Consider the following 25,778-nt stretch of genomic DNA (forward strand, 5'->3'; position numbering starts at 1 on the left):
TATCATTGCATGCTGACATGATGTGTAAAAAAGTTGCAGACACGACACACCCAATGATTTGTATTCCTCCACAGAGGGTTCACCTCCCTTTGCTAGGCAAACAGAGTGGTGGCTGATTATTTAATATAATCAAGATTTTTCTGAAATGAGGCTAGTTTTGGTAAAGCTAAGACTTTGTCCTCTGGTTTGTCTCTGGCCCTTTAAGGTTCTTATTTGAAATTCTGTTGTGATCTCAAGTCTCCTCTCCTAACAAGTCCCAAACTCTAAATCTTTTTCTCATGAAAGTGCCAAAAAGCTCCATATGCCTTTCAGAGATTTTTCCAGTTAACCTTTTAGCTTTATGCTCTGTACATCCCCAGAATTCTGCATATGTTCTTAGTTCAAGGCCACCCAAATCACCAAAACTCTTTGGGTTTTCTATTCCCCAGAAGTGGCACCTATAGGTACAAAGCCCAAATTCTGTCTACACTGCTAATTGACAGATGTCCCCAAGTTAAAAATAGCAGCAAAAAGTCAGCTCATCTCTTCAAGATCCTCCCCTCTCCAGAGTTCACCTCCTCTAGTTTGTGCCTCGGCCGTTCTCTGCTGCATTCAGAGATGATTTCCATATTTATCTGGTGTATTTGGTAATGGCTCAAGGCTACTGCCAGCTACTCTGCCTCACTTGGAAACAAAAGTCGTCAAGACTGAATTTTTTATTTTGAGATTTGGAAAATAATTTTACAATTGTAGAATTAATCTGGAAATGTGTGGTAGTGCTTAAAATCATGGTAAAAATTATTTCTGTGATATTCCACTTGCTATGCCAATTACTCAAGATGCTTTCTTAAAAGATTGAAATACCATAGCATATCAATGAATTTTACTTACTGATTCTTGAAACTTCAATGTAGACCTGTAATGGAGTGTATAAAAATTGTTTATTTTGAAAGTTAGACTCTCTGGACTTATAGAGACGAATAGGTATATTTTTAAGTGCAGAGAAACTGGTATCTGGTATGGGTTGTTGATGCAGTGTATCATTTTATTTTTCAGCATCTGACATTCACAAGAGAATTTGATTCAGATTCTCTTAGACACTACAGCTGGGCTGCAGACACTTTGGACAATGTCAATCTTGTATCAAGTCCTGTTCATTCTGGGTAAGTAACCTAAAAGTCACATTTCTTTGTCCTGTCAGAATTGCATTTATTATTTGCATTTATAAATTCATATTGACAAGCTTCATAGGTATGAAATATTGATATTCTATTGGACTTCATTATGGAGTATATGTAACATATATTTGTAAATAGTAAATAGTTTTCGAAGCAAATCTAATCTATTTTTAGTAATAAAAGCACAGTGTTGGAAAGGAAATTCATTGAAGTTTTGTGCCTAAAAACTGGCTATTTTGGTATACTTCTAGGTCTTTAATTTTCTTTTTCAATAAAAAAAAATAGTGATTTCTCTTCATTTAACTTTAGTCAAGTGAAGTTTTTTTCTATCTGATTTTACTTTCTAGTAAAAAATAACGATACAGCTATTTCTATTAATTTACCTAACTGTTTGACTGTTCTTGTGCCTTGCTTTGAATAATAGAAGAATTTCACTCAAATATTTAGTTTTTAAATAAGCAGTAATCTCTGGTATTCTTATTTTTTTCATATGATATAGGCCTTTCGTTTGACAAATAATTGGTTTTGTCTAATTATCCTTTAAAAAGAAAGTATGAACTTGAAACATCCAGATCAACATTGGTACCTGGAATTTGCATTCCTGGAATTAAATTATAATTAAGTTGTATTAAATTACCGTTAGTAAAAAGGAAAATAAAGAAATTCACTTTTAGAAAGTGAAGGTGCCAGTGTATGTATACAAGACGAGCTGTGCTGTGGTAAGAACCACATCGAGCAGGCCCTTCATTGCTGCCACACTCGTTAGCAGAATTTGAGTTGTGTGGCTAAAGGGTGACTTGCTTTGACTACTGAATTGAAATCAGTTTATTTTTAGGTATTGGATTCTTCACCTGTAAGTAATTAAAACTTGGGGTCATCGATGTCTATAAAAATTGAATAGAAATAATGCATTAAGATGGTGAAAATTTCAAAGTATTTTCACCTCTGAAATTGGCATATAGGCCATAAATTAGGACAAGGGCTGATTAATTTGGAGTTAAATAAATTAACAATAATTAACATTTGTGAAGTGCCTTGTGTATTATATGAAGTCTTTTCTGCTGCTTTTAATTAAAATAAATTTTAATATCTAACAGTTACCTAGTGTTTTTTTATGTATGTGGCATTATGATAAATCTTTTACATGTATTATCTTATTTAATATTTATTTGAATCTTAAAACAACACTGTGAAAGAAGTTATCCTCATTATCCCCATTTTGCAAAGTCTGAGATTCAGAGTAATGTGCAGGTTATTTAACGTATTCTTATGGAATTGTAGTTTATAACACTACAATTCTGAAAAATTGTAATGTCATTCAGATGACAGTAATTTACATGAAAGTGCTTTATAAACTAAACTAGTGGTGGTTTTTGAGTCATTAATATTGTATTTCTTTAAATTAGGAAAACTTAAATTATATTAATATTAATTTTCAAACTGCTGAAAATATTTTCATGATTTATATTAGAGATATATAAATCTGAAATTGCAAAAGCAAAAAAAAAATATCAGAGTCAAGAAGGAAAACATAAAATATACTTGGGTTACATTGAGCGGTCAGACATATTGACAATCAAGCTTGGTGAATTGCCACCATGTTATAAAGATCAAGAACTAGCACTTTGAACCCTCTGCATGGGAAAGAAAAGTACCAGGGTTTAATTTAGTAAACCAGGTTGAGGCAGCATAGTATAATACAATCAGAAATGAATTTTTTCATACTTGGAGAGACAATGAGGTATTGAATATGCAGATCATCTCTCCTCCTTGAATTTATTGAAGGCAGTAGACAATGTTCTGGAAAGCAAAAATGATGGCCTTTTTTAAGAGTTTATTTAGAAAGGAAAATATATACTTGGTATATACTTGGAAATAGTTCACTAATTCCAGGCCTGTGGAGTAGCTCACATAGTCATTTAAGGCAAGTCTTTTTCCAGATCGCCCTACAAATACCAAATGCCTTGGTTTCATTTTCTGATGGTTTTTATTTTTCTTTGCTTATCATTGACATTTTCTGTTGCTTGCTTCTAATTATCTTACATTAATTTTTCCCATTTGCTTTCTAAATTATTTTGCAGCTATTCTTCTCCACTTCCTCAGTATGATTCAAGGTGATAACTTGTCCTTTATGTGAACCATCCTTTTTTGTATTTTTAATTTATGTGCATTTTTCCCGCAGTTGGATTGTGTCAATGTGTGTAGTGTATGCGCATTTGTCATCCCGCTGTTCCTAAAGCTAGAAATATTCATGTGTTAGTTTTAGGATCCTTTGTAGAATTCCTGCTTTAGTTTCAATATTAATAAGATAAAACAAATATGATTAAGCATCACCTTTTAATTTGTTTCTGTAAGTTATATTGCATGGACTTTTATTTTGTACAGAATATGTTAGGAATGAGTTTAAAAAACAAATCACTATATTTTATAATGTTATTGAATAATAGAACCCATATCCTACTTAACACATATTCCCACCTTTCCTCAGTCTGTTGGCGCTATAAAGTTGAAAACCCTAGAACAAGAAATGATTGGTAGTGAGCACCAGCTCTGCACTGTGTACTATGCATAACACAGAAAGAGATTCTTCCTATTTGTCATTAAAATCTTCTAAGCCATGTTTTTTCCATTTCGTTTGTTATTCTTTGTAGCTGGGATTTTTTATATTGACACTGATTACCTCCTTACACTACCTTCAGACTGCTCAGCAAATGTTTATATATATATTAGTGACCAACCCTGACCTACGCAGTATCTAAGCACACTTAACAAAATAGTGATATTCGTTGGTTCAGTAAGTAAACATTTATTGTGTGCAGTAACCGTGCTTTGCTCTGTCAAGCAGTGAACAAGACAGACCGGATCTGAATTACTGTCTATATTATTGAAACTCAACTGTTCGTTGTCAGGGAAAATGTTGCTTATTCAGTGTAAACACTCCAGTGTTTATTTATACTAATACAACTGAATTTTCAAACCCAGAGTTTATCTTGAATGTTACTATTAATCTCAGTCACAAATTGGTTTTAACTACTCAGTGCTGGGAAAGATTAGATTTTGTCTTAAACTTCTTTATCATACTGCTATATCATCTTCATTACTGAGTAAAAGTATGTGTTAAATATGTGTAATTCTAAGAAAATGTAGGCTTCCCAGAGCATGTTCAATAAGCCTTGTATCATCTAGTACTGGAAACAATTCATGTGGACACTTATACAAGCGAACACATATCTTTGTTGTTGACTAGGGAGAAGTGTTTTTTATTCTGTTTTGTTTTGTTTTTGAGGAGGTCAGTCTCTTTCCCTCTTACTTTGAATATCATAGTGTTCCCAGTCTTTCAAAGTAGATATAATGTTATAAAATAATAAATTAATCCAGAGGAAAACGGCTAAATCCAAAATGAGCAAAAGGGTATGAGGTTGATTCTACCTCATTGTTGTTTCAGTTGTTTCTGAAAATTGTATTGGCTGAAAAATTATCCACGTTATGTCTCTCTCTATGGGGATGGAAAGTCAGTTTGCTTTGCTGAAGCGGTTACCCTTCTAAAGGAAATTAAATGTTCACAGTGCAGACCTCCATGCAAGGTCTTAAAATCTATGTGCAGGATGTTAGAACTGTTTTTAGATGATTAAATAGAAGAGGATTTTGATGGATGGGATTATTTCCTCCCTATCCCCCCCCCAAAATACTTTAGGTATTCAAACAATTTTCTAATCATCAACATTCGGTGCTGTCCAGTAATAAGCATATTTTCACATGTGAAAATTAGAATGCCAACATCCATGTTTCTGTTTCACTGTCTGACTTGCACTCTTACAGATGCTGGGCTCATTGGTTTATGTTCACCAGAATGCTTTCCAACACTGTAATGATGGTGTGAGGACTCACGAAGCACTTTTTACCATGAGCACACAATAGGAAGGAATCAGGAACTGCAATACGCTGTTAGCCTGATGTGACATAATTTCTTTACACTTACATATCTACATTTTTATATATTTCTCATGAGCTTTAATATAAAGGCCAATGACAGAATTATAGAGTTTAGAGACATTTCTAAAAAGTCTATGTTACCACTTCTATATTGCTGTATAAATAGTCAAATGTAAGTTATGTTAAATGGTTTTAAAGCCAGATTTATACTGAAAAGATTAAATTCTTCTCCATCAAAATTTCCTTAGCAAAACTAGTCATCTTCTGCTTGTATTATATTCTGCTTGGTGGTAGTAAAAATTTGAGCGTTGGTATGATTAAATATACATTCTATTTATGAGTTGTACGTGTTAAGACATACCGTGGAGCTTCATCTTACTTAGGGAGATTCCATAGTCAGTAAATGGATAAACCATTTATTGTTCAAATGACTCTTCAGTATAGCTTTAACACCTACAGAGACCACATACAGTGGTTTTGTTTTTGTTTTTAAATGCACGACAGTCTTTTAATAGCCAGTTTTATCCAACTTTGAAACATTCACCATTCCTTCCATTTGAGTAGTTGACAGAGTGGTTGGCTTCTCTTAGGGGGCCATGTTCCACCAAAAGTAAGTTGTCATGTTTCACTTTTTACCCAGTTCACAAGTTAAATGCATGTTTGATGTGACTCCACTGTATTTTCTTCCAATTTATTTTTTAAAGAGAGGAAATGATAGCTACATTGTCTGTCACTTTAAGCTTTAACATTTAATTTCAAAATCCACTGCTAAGATAGTTTATTTCTGTCCTTGATTTGGCCTCTGATCTTCTCCCCGCAGGTTTCTGGTTAGCTTTATGGTGGACGCAAGAGGTGGCTCCATGAGAGGAAGCCGTCACCATGGGATGAGAATCATCATTCCACCGCGCAAGTGTACGGCCCCCACCCGCATCACCTGCCGTTTGGTAAAGAGACATAAACTGGCCAACCCACCCCCCATGGTGGAAGGAGAGGGATTAGCCAGTAGGCTGGTAGAAATGGGTCCTGCAGGGGCACAATTTTTAGGGTAAGTTGTCTTGCCAATTTTAATCTTGGCCCTCATAACCACATCTTTGATTTTCTTTACCCTTGTTAACTCAAGTAGTTAATTGTTATAACTACTTAGTCGGACCATTTTGATTGAGTATGCCTTTTGTGTAGTGTCAGAGGTCACAAAGCTGTATAATTCTGTGAAAAAGCTAGTCGGCTGATACTTCCTTAACTCAGTTTGCTGGTCAAAGCTTTTACTAACCAAGAAGCATGTTCTCTGCTCAGTGAGTGCACGAAACCCCAATAGCCCCTGTAGTAGTCAAGGCACCATTCTTAGGGAAAAAATACAGATGCTGGAATTATATCAACACATTGAATAAATGGCTACTTTGGGTACATGTCCTTTTAAAAATAATTGTTAAAGGTAACAATCCATTGTGATATGGTATTTTACAAAAAAAAAAATTAATTCATTTTCTGAGGTGGCACTTGGGTGCAAATCAGGCAGGCTCTGTCGTGACTGACAGTTTGTTCACAATTTCCCCTTCTCGTTTCTCTTCCTGCTGCATGGATGTTATTCAGTAAACTGCATCTTCCTACCAATCCTCCCCCTGTAAATGAGGGTGAGAGCTTGGTTAGCCGAATCCTGCAGCTTGGGCCTCAAGGAACAAAATTTATTGGGTAGGATCTTCATAGACAAGATATAGAATGTCTACAATTCTTTTTCCATTTTCAATTTTTTTCTGTCATACCCATGGTCTTATTCTTGTCTTAAGTTTATTTTTACTGTTTCAGTTGTTAATGCTTTCAGGTGATGTGTGTCACTGAAAGGAAAAAAAAATCATAGTGGCTTGACTTAATGTAGCACCGCTACCTATCTTGTGCTTTCAAGCATGTGGAATTCACTGCAAGCATTCTGCTTTCATAACGTCGTGCTTTTGTAAACCTTTCTTTAATTTGAAATGTTTTGACTGAATATGATGGTTTTTAAGACATACTAGCAGTCTAATTTTAACCTAGTGTAGGAGAAGGCATTTGCAGGCTTCAAATCAACATTTGCTTTAAATGATATGTGCGTGCGTGTGTGTGTGCGTGCATACGTATGTATGTGTGCGGAGTTACATTTTTTTAAGTACTTTGGTGTACTGAGTAATTTTCATGGACTTTAAGAAGGAACAGTGATCAGAAAGCAAACTGATTTTGAAAAATGTCAGGAATAAAAGATATTTAAAGAAAACCAAATAGGCAGTAGATAGACTATTCTACTAGTTATTAAATTGTTTTGTTTTGTTTAAGCTAAAATCTGTTGGTATTTGTTGTTTGTTTGCTTGTCTATTTGATTGGTGTATTTGCCTTGGCAGTCTGCATGAAGGAACCTGTTATGAAAAGTTATGCTTGGCTTTCACCTTGGTCAAAGACCCTTGTTCGTACTTTCTCTCCAGTCTCGTTAAATGTCATGCACAAAGCCTCCTTCCTTAAATATTTACAGAGACAGTATCTGATACATTAGCCTGCAAAGATTGTATCTAGTTCTCAAAATAAAAAAATTAAATGTCCAATCATCAGGTGTGATTAAAAATTACAGTAAATAATGTAACTCTGAAATTATTAACACTACTAGGAATAGTTGACTTTGTTTCTACCTATCAAAAAATAAAAGCATTATCAAGAATTTTTAATCCTTAATTAGAATTAATTAGAACTGTTTTGCCAAAATAAAATGATCATATTTATCCTCCCTTTTTAAGTGAGCACATTTGTCATAAATCAGATAGTCATATGTTTTTATTTGTTATTTGATCATTACGACTATCCCTTTTTATGCTCTTACCTATTTAAGCCTGTATCTTCTGTTGTCACATGTACGTAAACGTATAGGTCAAGAGATGAGGTTACATACAACCTCTGTAGGAGAATAATGATACTGTCTACTTAAATGTCATAAAAGAAAGCTGCACAATCCAACTACATAAACTGTGTGTGATTGTGGTCTGCTTACTTCCATTCATCTTTTTTAGCATGTATCCTATTTTAAAATTTAATAAAATTATTCCTTGATTGGCTATCTTCAATTTGCAGCCATTCTTTCACATTCTTTTGCAAAAGGACACTGTCAAAAATTAATATTTTATTATATGATAATTGAAAACAAACAAGTGCTTTTTCAGAAAATTTAAATATTCCTGTGCAGGTTATACTAGAGCTAGGAAATTAAGCTGCCCAGTACCATTTCACAAATTGAAAATCAGAGAAACTATCTTAACTACATGGGCCATTAAAATCATCGAAACTGACTGACTATTGGAAGGTGTGGATTGTTATAGTGATTATTTTCTTGCTAAGGGGGAAAAAAATCTTCAAAATAGGAAATTTACAGAATTTCTTTTTCAAAGAAATGACTGTGTCCTTTTAAATTATTAGCGTTTCGTATAATATACCTATTGTGTTTTTCAAAATGGACCAACTTCTTTCTTATGGTCTATTTTTATAATTTTCAATTCCTTGATTCAAAATTTTTTTTCTATGTACTAAATATCTCCCTGTCCCCACCCCAGTTAAATCAAATGCCTAACCTACAGTAGGCTCTCAAGAATTGTTTGTGAATGAATGAATGATGGCATGTTTTCAAGCTTCTACTATATTATTTAATTAGCAAATGATTCTGCAGCTTTGAAATCATTCCCAACCTTAGTGGCACCTCTGATTTTCAAATGAATACTGTTAATGAAACTTTTTTTTTAAGTACAGTACTATAAATGTATTTAATTTGATACCAAAATAATGTGGCTTTTTTTCCAGCCCTGTCATAGTGGAAATCCCTCACTTTGGGTCTATGAGAGGAAAAGAGAGAGAACTCATTGTTCTTCGAAGTGAAAATGGTGAAACATGGAAGGAGCATCAATTTGACAGTAAAAATGAAGATTTAACTGAATTACTTAATGGCATGGATGAAGGTAATTATGATGGCTCCTTGTTTCTGTACATGTCTGAGGCAGCAATCAAAAAAATGATTAGACTAAAAGAAACGGTCCTTGAATTTCATACATTTATATTTGAAGCTGGGAATCAGATTCCTCAGCATTTATTGCTGTTTTCTGTTTCTCAGGCATGAAGTTCCGTTTAATCTAACAAACTTTTTCCCCTGTGATATTAATGTACAAACACTCTGATAATTCTTTTCAGTCTTTAATCAAATGCATCAGCGTTTCCAAAACCCAAGAAAGTTTTCTGAGTCAAAAATGTATAAGGAGGGGGTGAAATAATAATGGAAGGTATGCAAAGTATGCAGAGCATTTTTAAGAAAATACATTCACATTTTATTTTTGGAATTATTATTTCCTGACCCTTTCTTTGATCTGTTTTCGCCCATATTACTTCAGTGTTTTTAATGAATTTTTAATTTCTCTTGGGCTATAGTGAGTTTTTTTTTCATCGGTTTCAGGCTAATTATTAGAGCCTTTGGTGCTTTAATGTCTTATTCTTTGACCTAGTAAGACTAATACATAGCCCAGCATAACTCTTTGTCATATATATACACTTTCTATAGGCTGTCTGACCCTCAGAATCATAGCAGTTTCTCTTAGTAGACATTGGGAATAGACTTGTTTTGAGAGTAGATACTTGATGCAGAGTTTTAGGAACAAGCTCACCATAAAATAAAGGTAATCTTTAAACTGACTACCAAATCACTACAAATTCAGCAGTTGTTATAAATAGCAGCTTTATTGAAAATATAACTCAAGTAACATGAAATTCACTCTCTTAGTGTTTTAATTCACTCTTTTTTACAATGATTCCAGCATAGTTTCTTCTGGCTTTAAAGTGTAGACAAAGAAGGTAGACAGAGCCAAGAGTGTTTGAGGGATGAACATGAGCAAATTCTTTGATCCCGGTGAGCCTCTGTTACTTCTGTAAAATGGAGATTACCTTCCTTACTTTATAGCATGGTTGTTGAGAAAAAATAATTATGTGAAGCACTTATGAAATACAGCCCTTGTCTCTATTATATTCATTCTTTAGAAAAAGAAATTGTCATGCCGAAGGTTTTGTAATAAGACACAGTTAATCACAGCCAACCAAGAATTTTAAGATGTCTGTACAGCAAGGTAGGAAGAAATTAATAATTGTTGAGTGTCTCTAGCATTGATGAGGCATTGTTTGATGCCTTTATATATGAAAATTTAAAATGAAAGCAGAGTACTACAAAGCAGGAAGTTTTAATGCCACATTACAGATGGCAAGTAACTTATCTAAGGTTACCACAACTAAGTAGCACCAGGGTTGAAATCAAATTCTCCATTTTCAAAGACTTCTCACTATATTCCCATATTTTAGGAACGCATATCTTATGAAGAAGAAAGAGGGCAATTCCTACAAACCTCTAGATTTAAAGGTCCACAAGTACAATCATTTTAAATGTTACGTAATACGATATTTATATCACATACCATCTACACCTTCAGACGATTCAAATGGATGGGAACATGCAATGATAATTAAGATTGCTAATTTTTCTTACCTTATTTTAAAGCATGGAAATATAGTGACTCATAAGGAAATTTATAAAAAAATTCAATCAAAAATTTCGAAAGAATAAATCCTAAGAGAATGAATTAAATAAGCATTTTCAGAATAATAAAAGAACACAGATGATTCAGGATTAAAAAATGGAGAGAATAAGAGAAATGGGTTTTTCATAGAGGACGTAGGTTTTTTGTTTGTTTTAAGGAAAAATATAAAAATATTTCTTAAATGCTCACGTAGATTACTAATTTTTTAAATATAACATCTACAGCATAGGTTTGTCTTCTTTTTAATGGATAACTGCCTTAATATTTTAAGTTCCTGAGGACAGGGTACATGTCTGAATCACCTTTGAATCACCAGTATTGGGCACAGTGCTGATTTAGGCACTCATCGAAAGCAGTGAGTGGTCAGAAGAAGGAACCTTGTTTTAATGATGTAGCTTTCTGGAGGAAAGTTCTCATTAGTCTCTTTCCGCTACCCCAAACTTTATTCATCTCCAAGAGAAAAAAAAAAAATTAAAGAAGAGCATTTACTTTGAGGAAAGTTCTGAGAAAGTAACTATATTCTAGGAAGAATATTGAATATTCTAAGACAGTGGTGTTCAATAGAATGTTGGAAATATTCTGTATTGTGCTTTCCAACAATAATTACTAGTCACTATGACACTTGAGTACTTTAAATGTGGCTAGTGCAAGTGAGTAAGGTGATTTTTCATTCAACTTCAATTTTAAATAGCTACATATGGCCAGTGGCAACCTCATGAGACACTACAGTTCTAGCAAAAACACTAAATATTCTAATAATATATTCTTCTTAATTTTTTAGTATAGATTATAGTGTGTCCTTTCAGGCAGAAGTAGAATTTTTTTAAGGTTTACTTATCGAATGGACTTCCATGATTTCGTGCAGACATGTCTTCATTTTGTTTTGAATAAACCAGTTTTCAAATAGGAATTAGTCATATCTTTGCTTTGACAAATGATGCCCCAAATATTGCCAAAGATGTTTTAAAGAAATGATGATGTAGCCTTCTGTCCTGGATTCCCTTGGAAATAGTAGATAGAGTTTCTATGCTACATTTGTAAAGACCAGATAAACTCTGCTTCCATTTTAGACAATTAAAAGGAAATGTAAATACTTCCAGGTTTAAGGAATCAAGCACCGGAAGCCACTGCAGCAAAAAAAAAAAAAATGCAAACTAAATTTTCAAGGCGGTTTTCTTTCTATATTAAATTTGAAAACAATAATAATGAAAGAACCACTACACCCCTTTCACAACTAAGTTCAGTTAATAAGGTTTCATCTCAAGCTCTTGCTTCACTTAACTACCACTCTTCTGTTCCCAAAGATACTTCTTTCTTATTGGAACATCCCCCCTCGAAAAATGGACAGATAAATAAAAATCAAGCTGTCTCTAAAAACACCAACCCTTCTATTTCCTTCAGCGTCCAACAGTCAAAATTTTCATGGGATAAGAAGCATAACCACAGTTTAAGAGGTTTCGTGTTACATTCAACCCCTTCACTCTGCCCTCCCCCCACCACCTCCACCGTTTGTTGTTCTGAATAGTTGTTAATTAGCAGGATTAAAAATAGTACATAAATTAATTATACAAGTGACCAGATCACTCGACTTCCTTAAAAAGAGAAATTAATGATTCTACTATTATTTTATTTATTCCTCAGTTCGTAACAATTAAGCCTTATCTGTCATCTGTAGCAAGTTACCCTGGATAATACCTGCCATTTATAAATGTCTCTTTTTTAACTGTCTTTTCCATAAATGAATTCTATGAGTTACTTTATGATTCATATATATGCTACTTTTATAACCAGTCCTGTTGCACCCTCTTCTCTGAAAATCTTAAAACCCAGGTATTTAAAAATCATCTTAGCCAATATTTTCATCACTGGTTTATACTAAACAACACAATTGTAAGGATTCAATTGTGGTTTTATAGTATTTTAAAATTTGCAGAGATTTTCTATGTGCACAATCAAATTTAGTGGTTAGATAACTCCAGAGAAAGACAAGTTCAAGGAGAAAGATAAATTTGCCCAATGTAATGGGCTATGGGCATCACACAGGCCAGAATTCTCATCCTGGCTTCACCCTTAACTAGCTGTGGGACCTTAACCAATCAATCTCTCTAAAGTTTAAATCTATAAAGTGAGTAGACCTCATAGAGAACTAATGAGGTACAAATGAGCTAATATATGTAAAGTTCTTAGCACAATGTCTGATATATGAGAACCACTCAAGATATTAGCCATAGTCACGGCTGCCATGTACACTTGTGCAGGAGAGCAAGTGGGGGCTGAAATCTTGCCTGTTCCCTGTGCCAAGCTGTATGCTTTGACACTGGCCTTCAGGACAAAGAGGAACACTTATCTAATTTTCTCAAAGCTACTGTCTAGTTGCCAAGCCATAAGCCAGCAGGGCCGTCCCTTTTACAAATCACACAAAGACACCACCAGGGCTAGTGGAACTTCTGGTCACAGTTGATGATGGTGACATTCACCTAGTCAACATCACCAACACAGGAAATAATAGATAGATAGTTGTAGACTTCCAAAGTCTGGACTTCTGTCTCTAAATCTAGTTGTTTTTCTACGATACTCCTTTGCCTCTGTATAATCTCAAATGAAGGATGCCTCTGAAAGTGCTTCATGTGGAACAACAATGTGACATAAATGTCAGCTGCTGTTTAAATTTTCCATTATTAAGCAGGTAACCTTCTTATCATGTAAGACTCAAAAGGATAAGGTATGTGTTCAGGAAAAACTGTCATTGCAAAACAAGGTGGAACTAAGAACTGTTTCTGTCAGCAGCACGCTCAGAGACCAGAGCATTAGCGGTTACACTCATGAAGCAGGTGTATCAGAAAAGCTCTTTTGAAAAAGGAGGCTTGAGTGACACAGAGGACAGTTGGTCTGGTGTGAAGAACTTGCTGTTACCACTGTGGTGTCATGTGACAAGAGCAACTCTTCTCTTTGGCAGCAGATATAGATCTTGTTCTAGCACTTGTCCATTCGTGGTTTCTCAGCAGAGACAAAGATACTACAAAACAAAATATTCAGTCTACTCCACCCAAAAACACCTTTAATGCATACCAAATTGAATCCACTTTGTAAGTTTAATTAAAACCTTTAATTAAACTCACAAAAGTTCAATTAAACATTTTTAAAATTGTGCCTCCAAAGTCTGATCCAAGGGGCATTTTGTAGTTTGTGGTTATGCTGGACCTGGGAGTATTTATTGGTAGAAGAATCTTTCCTCCTTAAAGGTCTTAACTTAAAAACTGAAGAGACTGAAGAGCTCTAATCCTGTACTGTCCCAGACAGCAGCCACTAGCTACAAGTGGCTATCTAGCACTCAAAATGGGACTTGTACAAACTGAAATGTGCTGAAAATGTAAAAACACGATGTATGAAAAATAGTAACCCTCAAATATATATATATATAGAATTTGTACACTGGTTACATGTTGAAATGGTAATATTTTGGATATACTGGCTTACATATAACATTGCTAAAATTAATTTCACCTGTATCTTTTTATTTCTTAGCTTGGCTATGAGAAAAATTAAAATTACATTTGGGACTTGCATTATATTTCTTTTTATCAGCACTGCTCTGGACAATATCAACTTTATTTTACACATCTCTTCAGTTTTAAAATCAAAATCGTTGCTAAGCATCACAAGAATGCTTTAAGGATATGTGAATTATGCTATAATTTTAAAATACTAGTCACTGTACTGGAACAATATGTTGCTGAAGTTCTCCAAACAATGTATAATGCTAGGAAAATATTCTCTCACTTGTCATTACTTATCTTTCAGATGAAAGGAAATGAGATTTTAAGATATTACATTTTAGATTAGATAATTTTACGATTTCGTAAATTGAAGCAAGGAAGTACAATTAATACTTACAATGTCACAAAAAATAAATTTTCCACAACTTATCTAACTATTTCAACTATATTTTAGAAACAGACTTCTCAATTAAAAATTTCTATTTTGGTTGATTTCTATTGAACTTAAATGTTTTTAATTTATCAACCATGAGACAATAGTAATTTTAAAGTATCAAGTTAGATTGTAGAAGCAATAGAGCACCAAAAAGTGAAATAAGTAGCTTTACATTGTATACAGCACCATCTGTTGGAGAAATTTATTAACAATCTTGAAAAAATCTAGAGGAAAAAGTAAAAAACAAATCAGGGTTGCACCTGGGGTACAAAAAAAAAAAAAAGCAAACCAAAAACTATTAAACCATAACATAATACTCACTTGCTTTCACATCCTTCCCTCACCTCTCTTCTTCCAGGAAGCCTTCCCTAAACCACAAACTAAGTTAGATCCACCTGTTAAAGAAATCCACAACACCTGGCCTTTCTTCTTCTGTAACAAGCAACTTTGAACTTTGCCATCTTTCTCGGTGACTATAATAAGTCCATGAGGGCAGAGCCTGACTCTGCCATGTTGACATTCAGTGCAGATAACGGACCTTGGCATAGTGTTGTCACTTCCTCATAATTTGTTGAATGAGTGGAGAAATGAGTGATGTGTATGCAAGCATATGCCCCCGCTTTTGGTGATACATTCCCTCAGTAATTCAGAGACCCAGACCTAAGAGAGAAATGGGGAAAGGAGGTCTAGGGGGAAGGGGCAGGGCACATAATGATTAAAAATTAGCTTTCTAACAACAACTCTAAGATAAGATTAGCAAAAATGTTTTCGATTGCTAAAACCCAAGGGAAAAACAAATAGGTATATCATTGTTTCCAGATATTCTGCATCATTAGCACTTAAAGCGTTGCGCAAAACTGAATGACAAGGTGCCTACCTTGGGTAAAGATATAAAATAATGTTGATCCAGACAGACATAAAGCAGATGCCAGAAATGAATAAGAATATGACTTAAATTACTAAAATTGTAGAGGTGAATGAGACCTCTCTTTACTACACTTGCAACTTTCTATGAATCCGTAATTATTTTAAAAGTTGAAAAAAATTGAAAACTTTCATATTATGTTTACATTGAGGGAGAAGGGTCAAGTTATTTTATTTGAGGGTTTTTTTTTTTCCTGTAACATCTTGGATGGGCTTGTTACAAAAGTTGCATATTCAGATAGAGCCGAATTTTAATTCTAAAGGAAGTCTATAATTTTCTGAAATATTTCGGCAAATATTTTACAAGTAATCTATGTATTCTACAGCTAGAGTTAAATATTATGTATTTATCTCATATTTCCTTCATTTCCCCCCAATTTATCTGATATTTAACTTTCTGAAAGTGGTGAAATTTTCCTTTAAAAATGGAAATAAATTAAAATAATGGCAATTCAGATTTATATACTGTAGAGAAACAAAACAGAGATAGTGTGATAGTTAGAAAAAAAAATCCAGCCTTAGAATTGCCACAGACTGGCTCTCTGCCTCTCCTCTACTCCAAAGCTGTGAGACCTTGGAAAGAATATGGAACCTAAGTTATTACATGACTAGAATTGTGCTGGTAGTTTTCTATCATTTATTCGTTATGTCCACCCACAGGAAACTTTCCTTATCCTGATCTTTAGACAAGGAAAATAGGACTCAGAGTTGCAGAACGTGTCCAAGGTCTAAGCTCGCTGGTTGGGAAGCTGAATTTGAATCCAAGGCACCCTCTTCTAGTGGCCTTCCACAGACCTACGCTAGCTAGCATGCTCTTTCAAATTCTAACATCCTAAGGCTCCCTTTTTCCGCACCCCTCAATAGCAGATACTCCATTTGTGGAGAAGTTAGCTGAGCAGAACAATCACCTGACTAGAAATTAAACCCTAAATATACAAATCATCCTTTGTGAAATCTTGTGGTTGTAGTCTTCTAAAGACTATTAAAACACGAACCTGACCAGGTCACAAATAGCTTTCAGAAAATGAATCTGATGTAGGAAAGAGAATCATGGGCCCATTGGTCCAAGTTACCGAGACATTTGATCATGTGCACGTAAGAGTGAGGCATGTAAGAGATCTGGATGATCATCTGAAAGCTTTAGGAGTGACTCATTTAGTGGGAACATGATTTCAGTTCTGTTATTTATGCTTCATTGTATTACGAGCTCCGTAACCATTCATATTTGCAAAGCATTTTATGGTCTTTAGTACTCCATTGGAAAATCTGTTACAGAGAATGCTGTGTCACCTTTTATAAATAAACTAATTGAGTTACAAGGTACTTACAAAAATTATCATTAATCAATGAGGCAAAAAGCTGTAGAACATTAGCTTCTGTTTCTTGTACAGCATAAAATACTGTAATCAGGGCTCTTTGCTCAGAATGGACCAATAAGAAGTCTCATCACCTTTTGGACCAGGGTGTTTGCAAATCTATCTATTACTCACCCATTTATCAATCACCACCTATGTGCCAGGTAGTCTATAAACACTGTGTTAAATTGTGGTCGAAGTCCGTGTATGTATGGACTTCTTCCCTACCTTGTTCCTAGACCTACATTTTAATCTCAGCTCTAAAACACACTAGTGAAGTCAATTTGGGCAAGTCATTCAACCTCCTCTGAACTTCAGACATCTACTTTGCCATAATCCTGTGTGGGCCAAATGGTAATTGAGCTGCCACAGAGTTGACATGCAGTAAGTGTAAATTTTAACCTTCCTTCTGGCCAAAACTACCTGTTTCAGAATGCACCTCTCTCTTTCCCTTTAATCTTTTTTTTAGTAAAAACTTTACTAGTAACAGATTAAAAAGAGAGGAGAGGGGGATTCCAGGGTCCTTTCATATTCTTTGTCATTATAAATCATCACAAAAGATAGAGCTCTTAATTCTTATGCCCTTTTCTCCTTTAATTCTGTAGCTGTGGATATCCTTTTAAAAAACAAAACCATATAAAAGTAATAGATATTTCTTATTGCCATATGAACTCCTCATATTGAACAACCCTTGATTTATTTCTCATAACATCTGGTTGTCATATTTTCAATAATTTAGGTTCTTATTTTATAAGGGCAGGTTCATGGTGAGAATGTACTGTTTCCTTACTACCCCAATACGTCAAGTCATAAAGTCACCTGAATTGAATGTGAAGAGCAGATTTTCAGTATCTACACCTGGTCTACCAATCCAGAATCTCCACAAGAGAAGTTTAGGAATCTGTGCTTTTAATATATAGCACTGGAGTCCTTATGATCTGACCAGTTTGGGGCACACTGCCCTAGGGGCTAGATTCTCTGGGTATGAATGTGATATAGGCATCACATTTCTGCTACAGATTGTTTCGTTGGGTTTATCTCTGTGTAAAGGGTTCTTAGTAATATATTCCAGCTTCCCGCCCTAAGTAATAGAACATTTTAAAATCTGAATACATATATTCAGTCCTGGAAAGAACATTGGCATTGTTCATTTTCGTTACTTATTTGCCTGGAAATCTGACTTTTCGAATAACAGTGGTCTCCCCTTTTCCATGGTTTCGCTTTTTATGGTTTCAGTTACCTGCGGTCAATTTCAATCCAAAAATAAGTGGGAAATTCCAGAAATAATTCTTAAGTTTCAAATTGCATGCCATTCTGAGTAGCGTGATGAAATCTCACACTGTCCCACCCAGGACATGAACCATCCCTTTGTCCATTGTGTCCACACCGTATTTGCTGTCTGTCACTTTTCACTTAGTAGCAGTCTCGGTTATCAGAGAGAGACCACAGTCATATAACTTTTATTACAGCATATTGTTAATTGTTATAATTAATTATTATTTATTGTTGTTAATCTCTTATTGTACCTAATTTATAAATTAAACTTTATCATGGCTATGTATATATAAGAAAAAACATATAAAGCTTCTCTTTATAAACCAGTATTTAAATAACTTTTTAACTAATTGTTACATTTATATTGAAGTATTTTAAGTACACACATAAACAGAACATAATGTGGTAAAGGGAATATATCTTTTCTCCATTTCATCGTGTAGAGGCCTGGGAATCTAAGTAATTCAAGAAGTCTGTGAATGTGTGTATGATTCCACTCAAAGAACGGTGTAGGTGGCTCTAATGCCTAAAATTCCCACACTGCTTGTTCCTTTGGGTCGAGACTTATATTTAAAATACCTATTAAAATACACAGTGAAGGTCAATAAGCAGGCATGTTTTAATAGTGACAGGGGGATTGCTAAAAGCTTTAAAATAAAGTGGGTACAACCCAGGGTGTCCCTGAACCATTGGCAAATCCTAAAAGATGTCAGAAGTTGAGTGTGGAGTTAGAAACCTGATCTTCTCCATTTACGCCTCATCTGCTGTATCTGAGATATACACACTCACTTGATTTTTGAGTTTAATGGCTTTAATGCTTTATCAAAGGTCACGTAGTATAAGTGTGGCCGAGCCGCTTCTGCCACACAAAGTAGCAGTTCTTCCCAATCCTTTGCTATTACAGTTTCCAGGGGCGATACAGCTGTCTCTGCCTTAACTCCTCATAAAAGTATGTGCACACACCAACAACACTCACACACAAACAACTAAGAAGTGCCTGTTATTATCACAGTTCCCCCCAAAAGATGCCTCACTTTCTCTGGGAGGTCCAGATTGATCTTGAGTAAAGTGCATACACCCGATACAGAGCTTTCTATGTGCAGAGGTAGGGTATCTGTCTTGTTTGAAGGAGATGATTTCATGGCAGAGGCTTCTTAAACTGCTTGCACTATGTGGAGTCCTAAGCCATTTCTAATGGAGAATATAATCATGTTTGAGGCAGAACTGACGTGCTGCATAGCAGCTTAAACAAATTACCAGAACTTTCCCAGTTGCAGCATGAGTTATGAACTCTGAGAATTTAGACTTTTTACAATAAGCCATATCACAGAAAGGGATATGTATCTGCTCTGGATGGAAATCTTTTATTTTCTGTCAATTTCTGAATTGGTGAAAACTTCCTCAAAATATTTTTTTGAGCGAAACTGTTTCCATTGTTCCATACTAACCTTCTTTTTTAATTCTTTGCCTTTGTTTTCTTTCCTTTGGCTCGTTCTTTCTTTCTTTCTTTCTTTCTTTCTTTCTTTCTTTCTTTCTTTCTTTCTTTCTTTCTTTCTTTCTTTGTTGTTGTTGTTGTTGTTTCACTAAGGATTCAGTATTTAGGTTTGGACAGAACAGAGGGTAATGAAATGGTTAGTAAACAAAAAGGACCAAAATTCCAGTTCCATTTTTGATTTGGGTTGAACCCTGTTTCTCTCCTAGTTGACAATTAATTTGGTGCTCCCATCTCAGAGTATGGTGGTTAATCTGTTAAATGGGAAGATGTCATTGATCCAGTTACCTAACCATCATCTTACCAATCTACATATTTCTATCGGGAATAAGGCAGGATCTCAGCCCTGCGTCTCTAATAAAGGAAGCAGACATGGTCATAGATTGGGGATGGTAGGACATGTGCTGTATGTATCAGAGGTCTGAAGAGCTTACGTGAGTAGCAAACAACAGAAACAAAACCAACAGCCCTCCCTGAAGTTTGGTCACATTCCGTTTATTTTGTAACAAGTAAAAACCACCCCAGTAAAACCCAAAGGTAGTACTGTCTTGTTCCCCTCTATCTTCTCACCTACTCGTCCATTTCCTATCCTGCTGCAGTAACCAGGGCTAAGGCCCTAGAATGTTTCTTTTAGAGATTTTCCTTATAAAAATATACAAATGTGCAGCTTACATTTTCTCCCTTAAAAGGTTCATATTATGCATATTGTTTAATGTCTCACTTTATACACTTTACATAGTGGTCAGTCACTACCTGCCAGGCTCCCTCCTTCCCTCTGATCCCTCCTCTGTCCAGAGAGGTATTTCCTGATCAACCATTTAAATAAGAACCTCCTCTCCTCATTTCCCCTCCTTGGTCACATTCTATTTCCTCTGTTTTTTACTTACTTGTTTAATGGTGTGTCCCCCCACCATTAGAAGGTAATCTCCACGTAAGCAACATCTTTAGTTTGCTCTCTACTATATCTGCAGTGATTTGACCAGTGCCTGCACATAGTGGGTCCTTAGTAAATGCTTGGTAAATGAATGGATCGGAATCATCCTATGGCCTAGCTGCAGGAGTATCTAGAGTGTGGGTAAACCATGACTTTTAATCTAACCATTCCCTTACTGATGGACATGTAGGCTCATCAAGTTTTAGTCATTACAAGCAATGATGCTTAACATGTGCTTGTAAGAAAGATGTCAGAAAATGGAATTGCTGGGTGCAGCGATAGGCACATTTTCATTTTGAATAGATAATGCCCAATTGCATTGTCAAAAGATTGTTGTCATTCACACCCTACCTGCAAAGAATGAAAACTCCCGAAATTTTCTCTGGACAAAATGTTATCAGTCTTTAATCTTACCAAGAAATGGGTATAGAGAGAGATGGTATCTTGTTTTAATTGGAATTTCCCTGTAAATTATCAGGTTTGAACATCTTAATATATGTTCGTTGACCATTTTTCAGCTTCTGTGAATTGCCTGTTTGTGACATTATGCCATTTTCTGTTACGTTTCTCATCCTATCAACTTGTAGCTGCCGTTAGTATTGAGCATATTAATCCTGTATTTGTCATGTATGTGTGGCTTATTATCTTTCCCAGTCTACCTTTTGTCTTTCAAATTTACTGTTTTTGTCATAGAAAGCTTTCCACTTTTATATAATCAAAACTGCCTTATTAGACTTCTGAGTTTTCCATTTTTAATAGGAAATTTTCTTCTAACCGAGGCCAGAACATAGTCTCTTGATTATTGGGGGGGGGGGGGTAAAATATTTTAATTTTTTTAAATCATTAAGTCTCTTGTCCAGCTGGAATTTGTGTGTGTGTGTGTGTGTGTGTGTGTGTGTGTGTGTGTAGATAGATAGATAGATAGATAGATAGATAGATAGATAGATAGACAGACAGACAGACTGATTTAGCTTTGTTCTTCCAAAATAGAGTTTCCATTATGTCAGCACCATCTTTTAAGTAAACTATCTTTCCCCCATTGATTTGAAGTTTAAATATATAACTTTGATTTAAATATATTCATTTAAAAACATAATACATATATAAAAGTAGATATATATGGACTTACATATATACTCTGTGTATATACAATGTGTGTATGTGTACATATACAGAAATTTGAATCTATTTCATGATTCTCTATTCTTGTCCCCTTGACCTTTTGTCTATTCATATATATATATATAATATACATTTTATATTCTTATATGTCTGTATATATAACTGTTTTATTATGATGCTTGTGGGTAAAGTCTTAAATTTTATAAGATAAATTCTCCCTCACAAATCTGCTTTTCTAGAACTCTTGGCTAGTCTCAAATAATATTTCAAATGCTTTTAAAAATCATTTATTTTAATTAAACCTACCAAAATGCTGCATAAAATCTGGCTTTTGAAAGAAGATGCATCTGATTGCACTATAGGGGATGGTCTGGAGTAAGGGGAGGTAGAGGTGGAAATGGTAGGAGGAGGTCTCCGTAATCCAGGCAAGCCATAGTAGGGCCTGAACAAGGGGGTAGCAGGAGAGCAAGCCATTCCAAAACACGAAGAGTCGACTGGACGTTGACCTTTAGATGTGAAGTACAAAGAACAGGAGAATGAGTCAAAGCTATTGAATTGGAGGGCTGAACGAACTGTAAACCCTTTCCAAGAGTTAGGACTGCAGGGCAAGAAGTATGTTTGAAGGTAGACAGAAGGGAAGAAGATGTATCCATTTGTAGAAAGGCTGTTTGACGTAGGAGGGCCATTGGTGGGAGACGGAAATTGGTGATGGTGTTATGAAATCATTTGGGTAGTTAAAAAAAAAAATTAAAGAGGTTTTTCAATAAACTTCAAGACCCTTTCAGATACATGTAAGTCCGTTTTCACTTTCTGTGGGGGGCCCTACTTTTCTCTGACTCGTTCCTAGTTTTGGCAGCTTGAGGAAGATTATTGTAAATAATCACAATGAGGTGTTCGTTCTTAAAGAGTAGAAGTTTGTCCATATATGGTAAAATGTCAGTTTCTGAAGACGTTTCTCTTCAGTAGAAATATTTTTCTACAAATACTAATGTGAATACCTTTATAAGATTTTTGCAAAGCTTGATATTTTAAGGTCACTATAGTTTTCTATTTACCATTAAAACTCTGCTTAGACTACTGAATATAAATAAAATATAAATAATCGTAACTATCAGAATTACACATCAGTTCATCTCAAGGTATTATGTAAATCATCTTATTCTCATAGCTTTTTCATTCATTTGTCTTTTCAGAACTGGATAGCCCAGAAGAGCTAGGGAAAAAGCGTATCTGCAGGATTATCACTAAGGATTTCCCCCAGTATTTTGCAGTGGTTTCACGAATTAAGCAGGAAAGCAACCAGATTGGTCCTGAGGGTGGAATTCTGAGCAGCACCACCGTGCCCCTGGTCCAGGCTTCTTTCCCAGAGGGCGCTTTAACCAAAAGAATTCGAGTGGGCCTTCAGGTAACTTTCACAAAAGTTGTCTCCCTTAGTACATGGAGAGAGCGTGTAAGCAAGTTTTGCTCTAGAAACAATTGTCATAACTCATCTTAATGATATCGCTAATCAAAGCATTAGGCCATTTTGGGAATGAGTAAATACTGATTTCCAAATATTTGGGAATCAGTATTTCAAACAGAAAGAATTGCAAGTTAGCTTAATGGCTTATTTTTGAAAGGTACATATTTGGAGGTTTTCTGTGTAAAAGCTAGTTTCTGATGAACAATCTTTTTTTTTTTTTTTTTAACTCTACATTATTGGTCTCAGTATGTGTAGCAACAGAAGCACCAAAGAGCAAATATACCATTAAAGGAACAACCCATATTTGATTTGGTTTATAATATGCTACCTCATAAAAATCAGTAACAGTGAAACTTGCAAGCTTTCAAATTTTGTTTTAAGTATCTTGTCAATGCTAGGTTTTATCCAAACCAGATGGAATTCGTTTTGGTTTGGAAAGCTGACTGAAAATCTTGGCAAGAATGGTCTTTCATGTATTTACGCATTTCAGTTAGACTGAAACAGCACTTTTTGTGTGTGTGTCAAATAAGAAAAATAACCTGAAATAATTTATGCTGTTAATTAATATAGTAATCAATAGTTGTACTGAAAGTTCTTGTTCTGCTTGGGAGGCTGACTTCTCATGCCCGAGCAGTTGGATTTTTAAGAGCTGAGCACTCCGAGTCTCGGAAATGCCTTCAGTAAACACTTGGAACTAAAGCTCCCTTACATTTCAGTGGTATGAAGTTTCCTTCAACTGTCTCCCATATTGAATATTTTACCAAATAGCAAAGAGACCAAAGGAAGAAGTTAGGTTTGGTAGGCTAAAATTGAAATCCTTTCAAATCACGAGTCCTTTTTGGTTCCTTAACCCTGAAAACCTCAATTTTTACATGGAGACAGGTTGCCTTTTTAATGTTTTACTGAATATCTTGCATAGGTTTAAAATATATTGGGCTCAGCATTTGTTGTCCTTTATGTTGGATTAGACTGAGAGGCTTCTCTGCTGTGAGATTTGATTCCCTCTTTCACACTGCTGTCTGCAGTCTCCTGGGGAAATGCTCAGGACGCCTGATTCCTGCTTCAGCGATAGGTTGTTTGGGGTTTGTTTGTTTTTTTTTTATGCCTTCCTGAAATGGTAAGAAAGGATGAAGAGGAAAGACATTTTATTGGTTGTGTGTTTTTGTTCTTTTCCTCTTCATGTAAAGAGTCAACTTTCAAAAAAGGCGTCAAGAGAAAAACGCCCACTTTCACATAAGGTCCTTTCTCTTCTCTAGGCACAGCCTGTTCCAGATGAAATTGTGAAAAAGGTCCTTGGAAACAAAGCGACATTTAGCCCAATTGTCACTGTGGAACCAAGAAGAAGGAAATTCCATAAACCTATCACAATGACCATTCCAGTGCCCCCACCCTCAGGAGAAGGTGTATCCAACGGATACAAAGGGGACACAACACCCAATCTGCGCCTTCTCTGTAGCATTACAGGTGTGGTTAAGTTGTTGCTGTACTTTCTATTCTGTACAAAGATATAATCTTTGAAACATCCATGCCAACATTCTGCATAAAAGAACGATTTTTTTTTTTTTACTTGTCCATCATCTCATTTCTGTTCTCCGTGTAATCATTTCTTTAAGGTGTCGATATCATGGCTCATTTAAAATTCAGTAATATTACTTTCCTGCTTTTAAGTTTAATACTAATAATAGCATCTTTTAAAGTTATTGAGGTATTATTGAATCTGCTGGAGCATTTAGGTAATCTCCCAGTGACCTTGACAGAGATGGCAGACACCCTTTAGACTATAGGAAAGTGGGTGGACTTTGGGGGAACAGAGCTCCCACACAGCACCAAAGTAAGGGAGAGCAGAAGCAGAGTTCAGGCTTCCGCTCACCTACTCCCTTAATGAGTATAATCTAATAGACTAAATATTCACGTTTAGGAGAATACACTTTGTGATGAGCACCTGGAGTCCAGGTTGAGTTCTTTGGGGTTTTTTGTTTTATTTTGTTTTTGTTTTTAAGAGTAATTTTAATGGCTGATTCCCCTTTTTACCCTGGAACATTGATTCAGGCAGTACAAATAAGCTGCTTTCTAACTTTCTTGATAGTTTTTGCTGTTTTAAAAATTAAATAATAAAAGAATTATATTGTCTATCTGAGATGACAAATCTTTGCATTTATAAAATGCACTCATAAACTGTGGTTATTCCAATTGTAAGCCATTCATTAGTACCCAGAGAAACAGAAAAGTAAATTTTTAAGAAATCTAATAATATCTTACAAGGAGATCACTATAAGCCTGTAAAAGTATAAAAGGAGAATAGAGAGGAAAGCTACCTTTAGTACATGTCATTAATCGAAAATGTCAAAGTTTTACAAGTTACTGGCTATGGGAGAACAGGATGATGATACAAATGTTACAAGGAGCATCTCCCAAAATAAAGTTGACATATCTGCTGTTTTTCTCTCAGGAGGCACCTCACCTGCTCAGTGGGAAGACATCACAGGAACTACTCCTTTGACATTTATAAAGGACTGTGTCTCTTTTACAACCAATGTTTCAGCCAGGTATGGAAATAAAGGATTCAAAAAGCACTAAGTAATTAGTTTTATTACCTTTCGGAAAGTAAAAAC

At 35.0% G+C, this 25,778-nt stretch overlaps 1 protein-coding gene across 21 annotated transcripts in view; it reads left to right on the forward strand.

Moving 5' to 3' along the window:
• Positions 1–25,778, forward strand: part of ANK3 (ankyrin 3) — a 567,956-nt gene that overhangs the window by 497,361 nt on the left and 44,817 nt on the right. For 20 of the 21 annotated variants that reach the window (XM_016127609.2, XM_016127607.2, XM_036222256.1 and 17 more), the window contains 6 exons: positions 1,036–1,142; positions 5,911–6,135; positions 8,898–9,052; positions 22,898–23,109; positions 24,423–24,630; positions 25,616–25,712. In XM_016127609.2, coding sequence (XP_015983095.2) covers positions 1,036–1,142; positions 5,911–6,135; positions 8,898–9,052; positions 22,898–23,109; positions 24,423–24,630; positions 25,616–25,712 — 1,004 coding nt within the window. The other variant, XM_016127604.2, reaches the window with a different exon arrangement.

This window comes from Rousettus aegyptiacus, unplaced genomic scaffold, assembly GCF_014176215.1.
Source record: "Rousettus aegyptiacus isolate mRouAeg1 unplaced genomic scaffold, mRouAeg1.p scaffold_m13_p_6, whole genome shotgun sequence".
Lineage (NCBI taxonomy): Eukaryota > Metazoa > Chordata > Mammalia > Chiroptera > Pteropodidae > Rousettus > Rousettus aegyptiacus.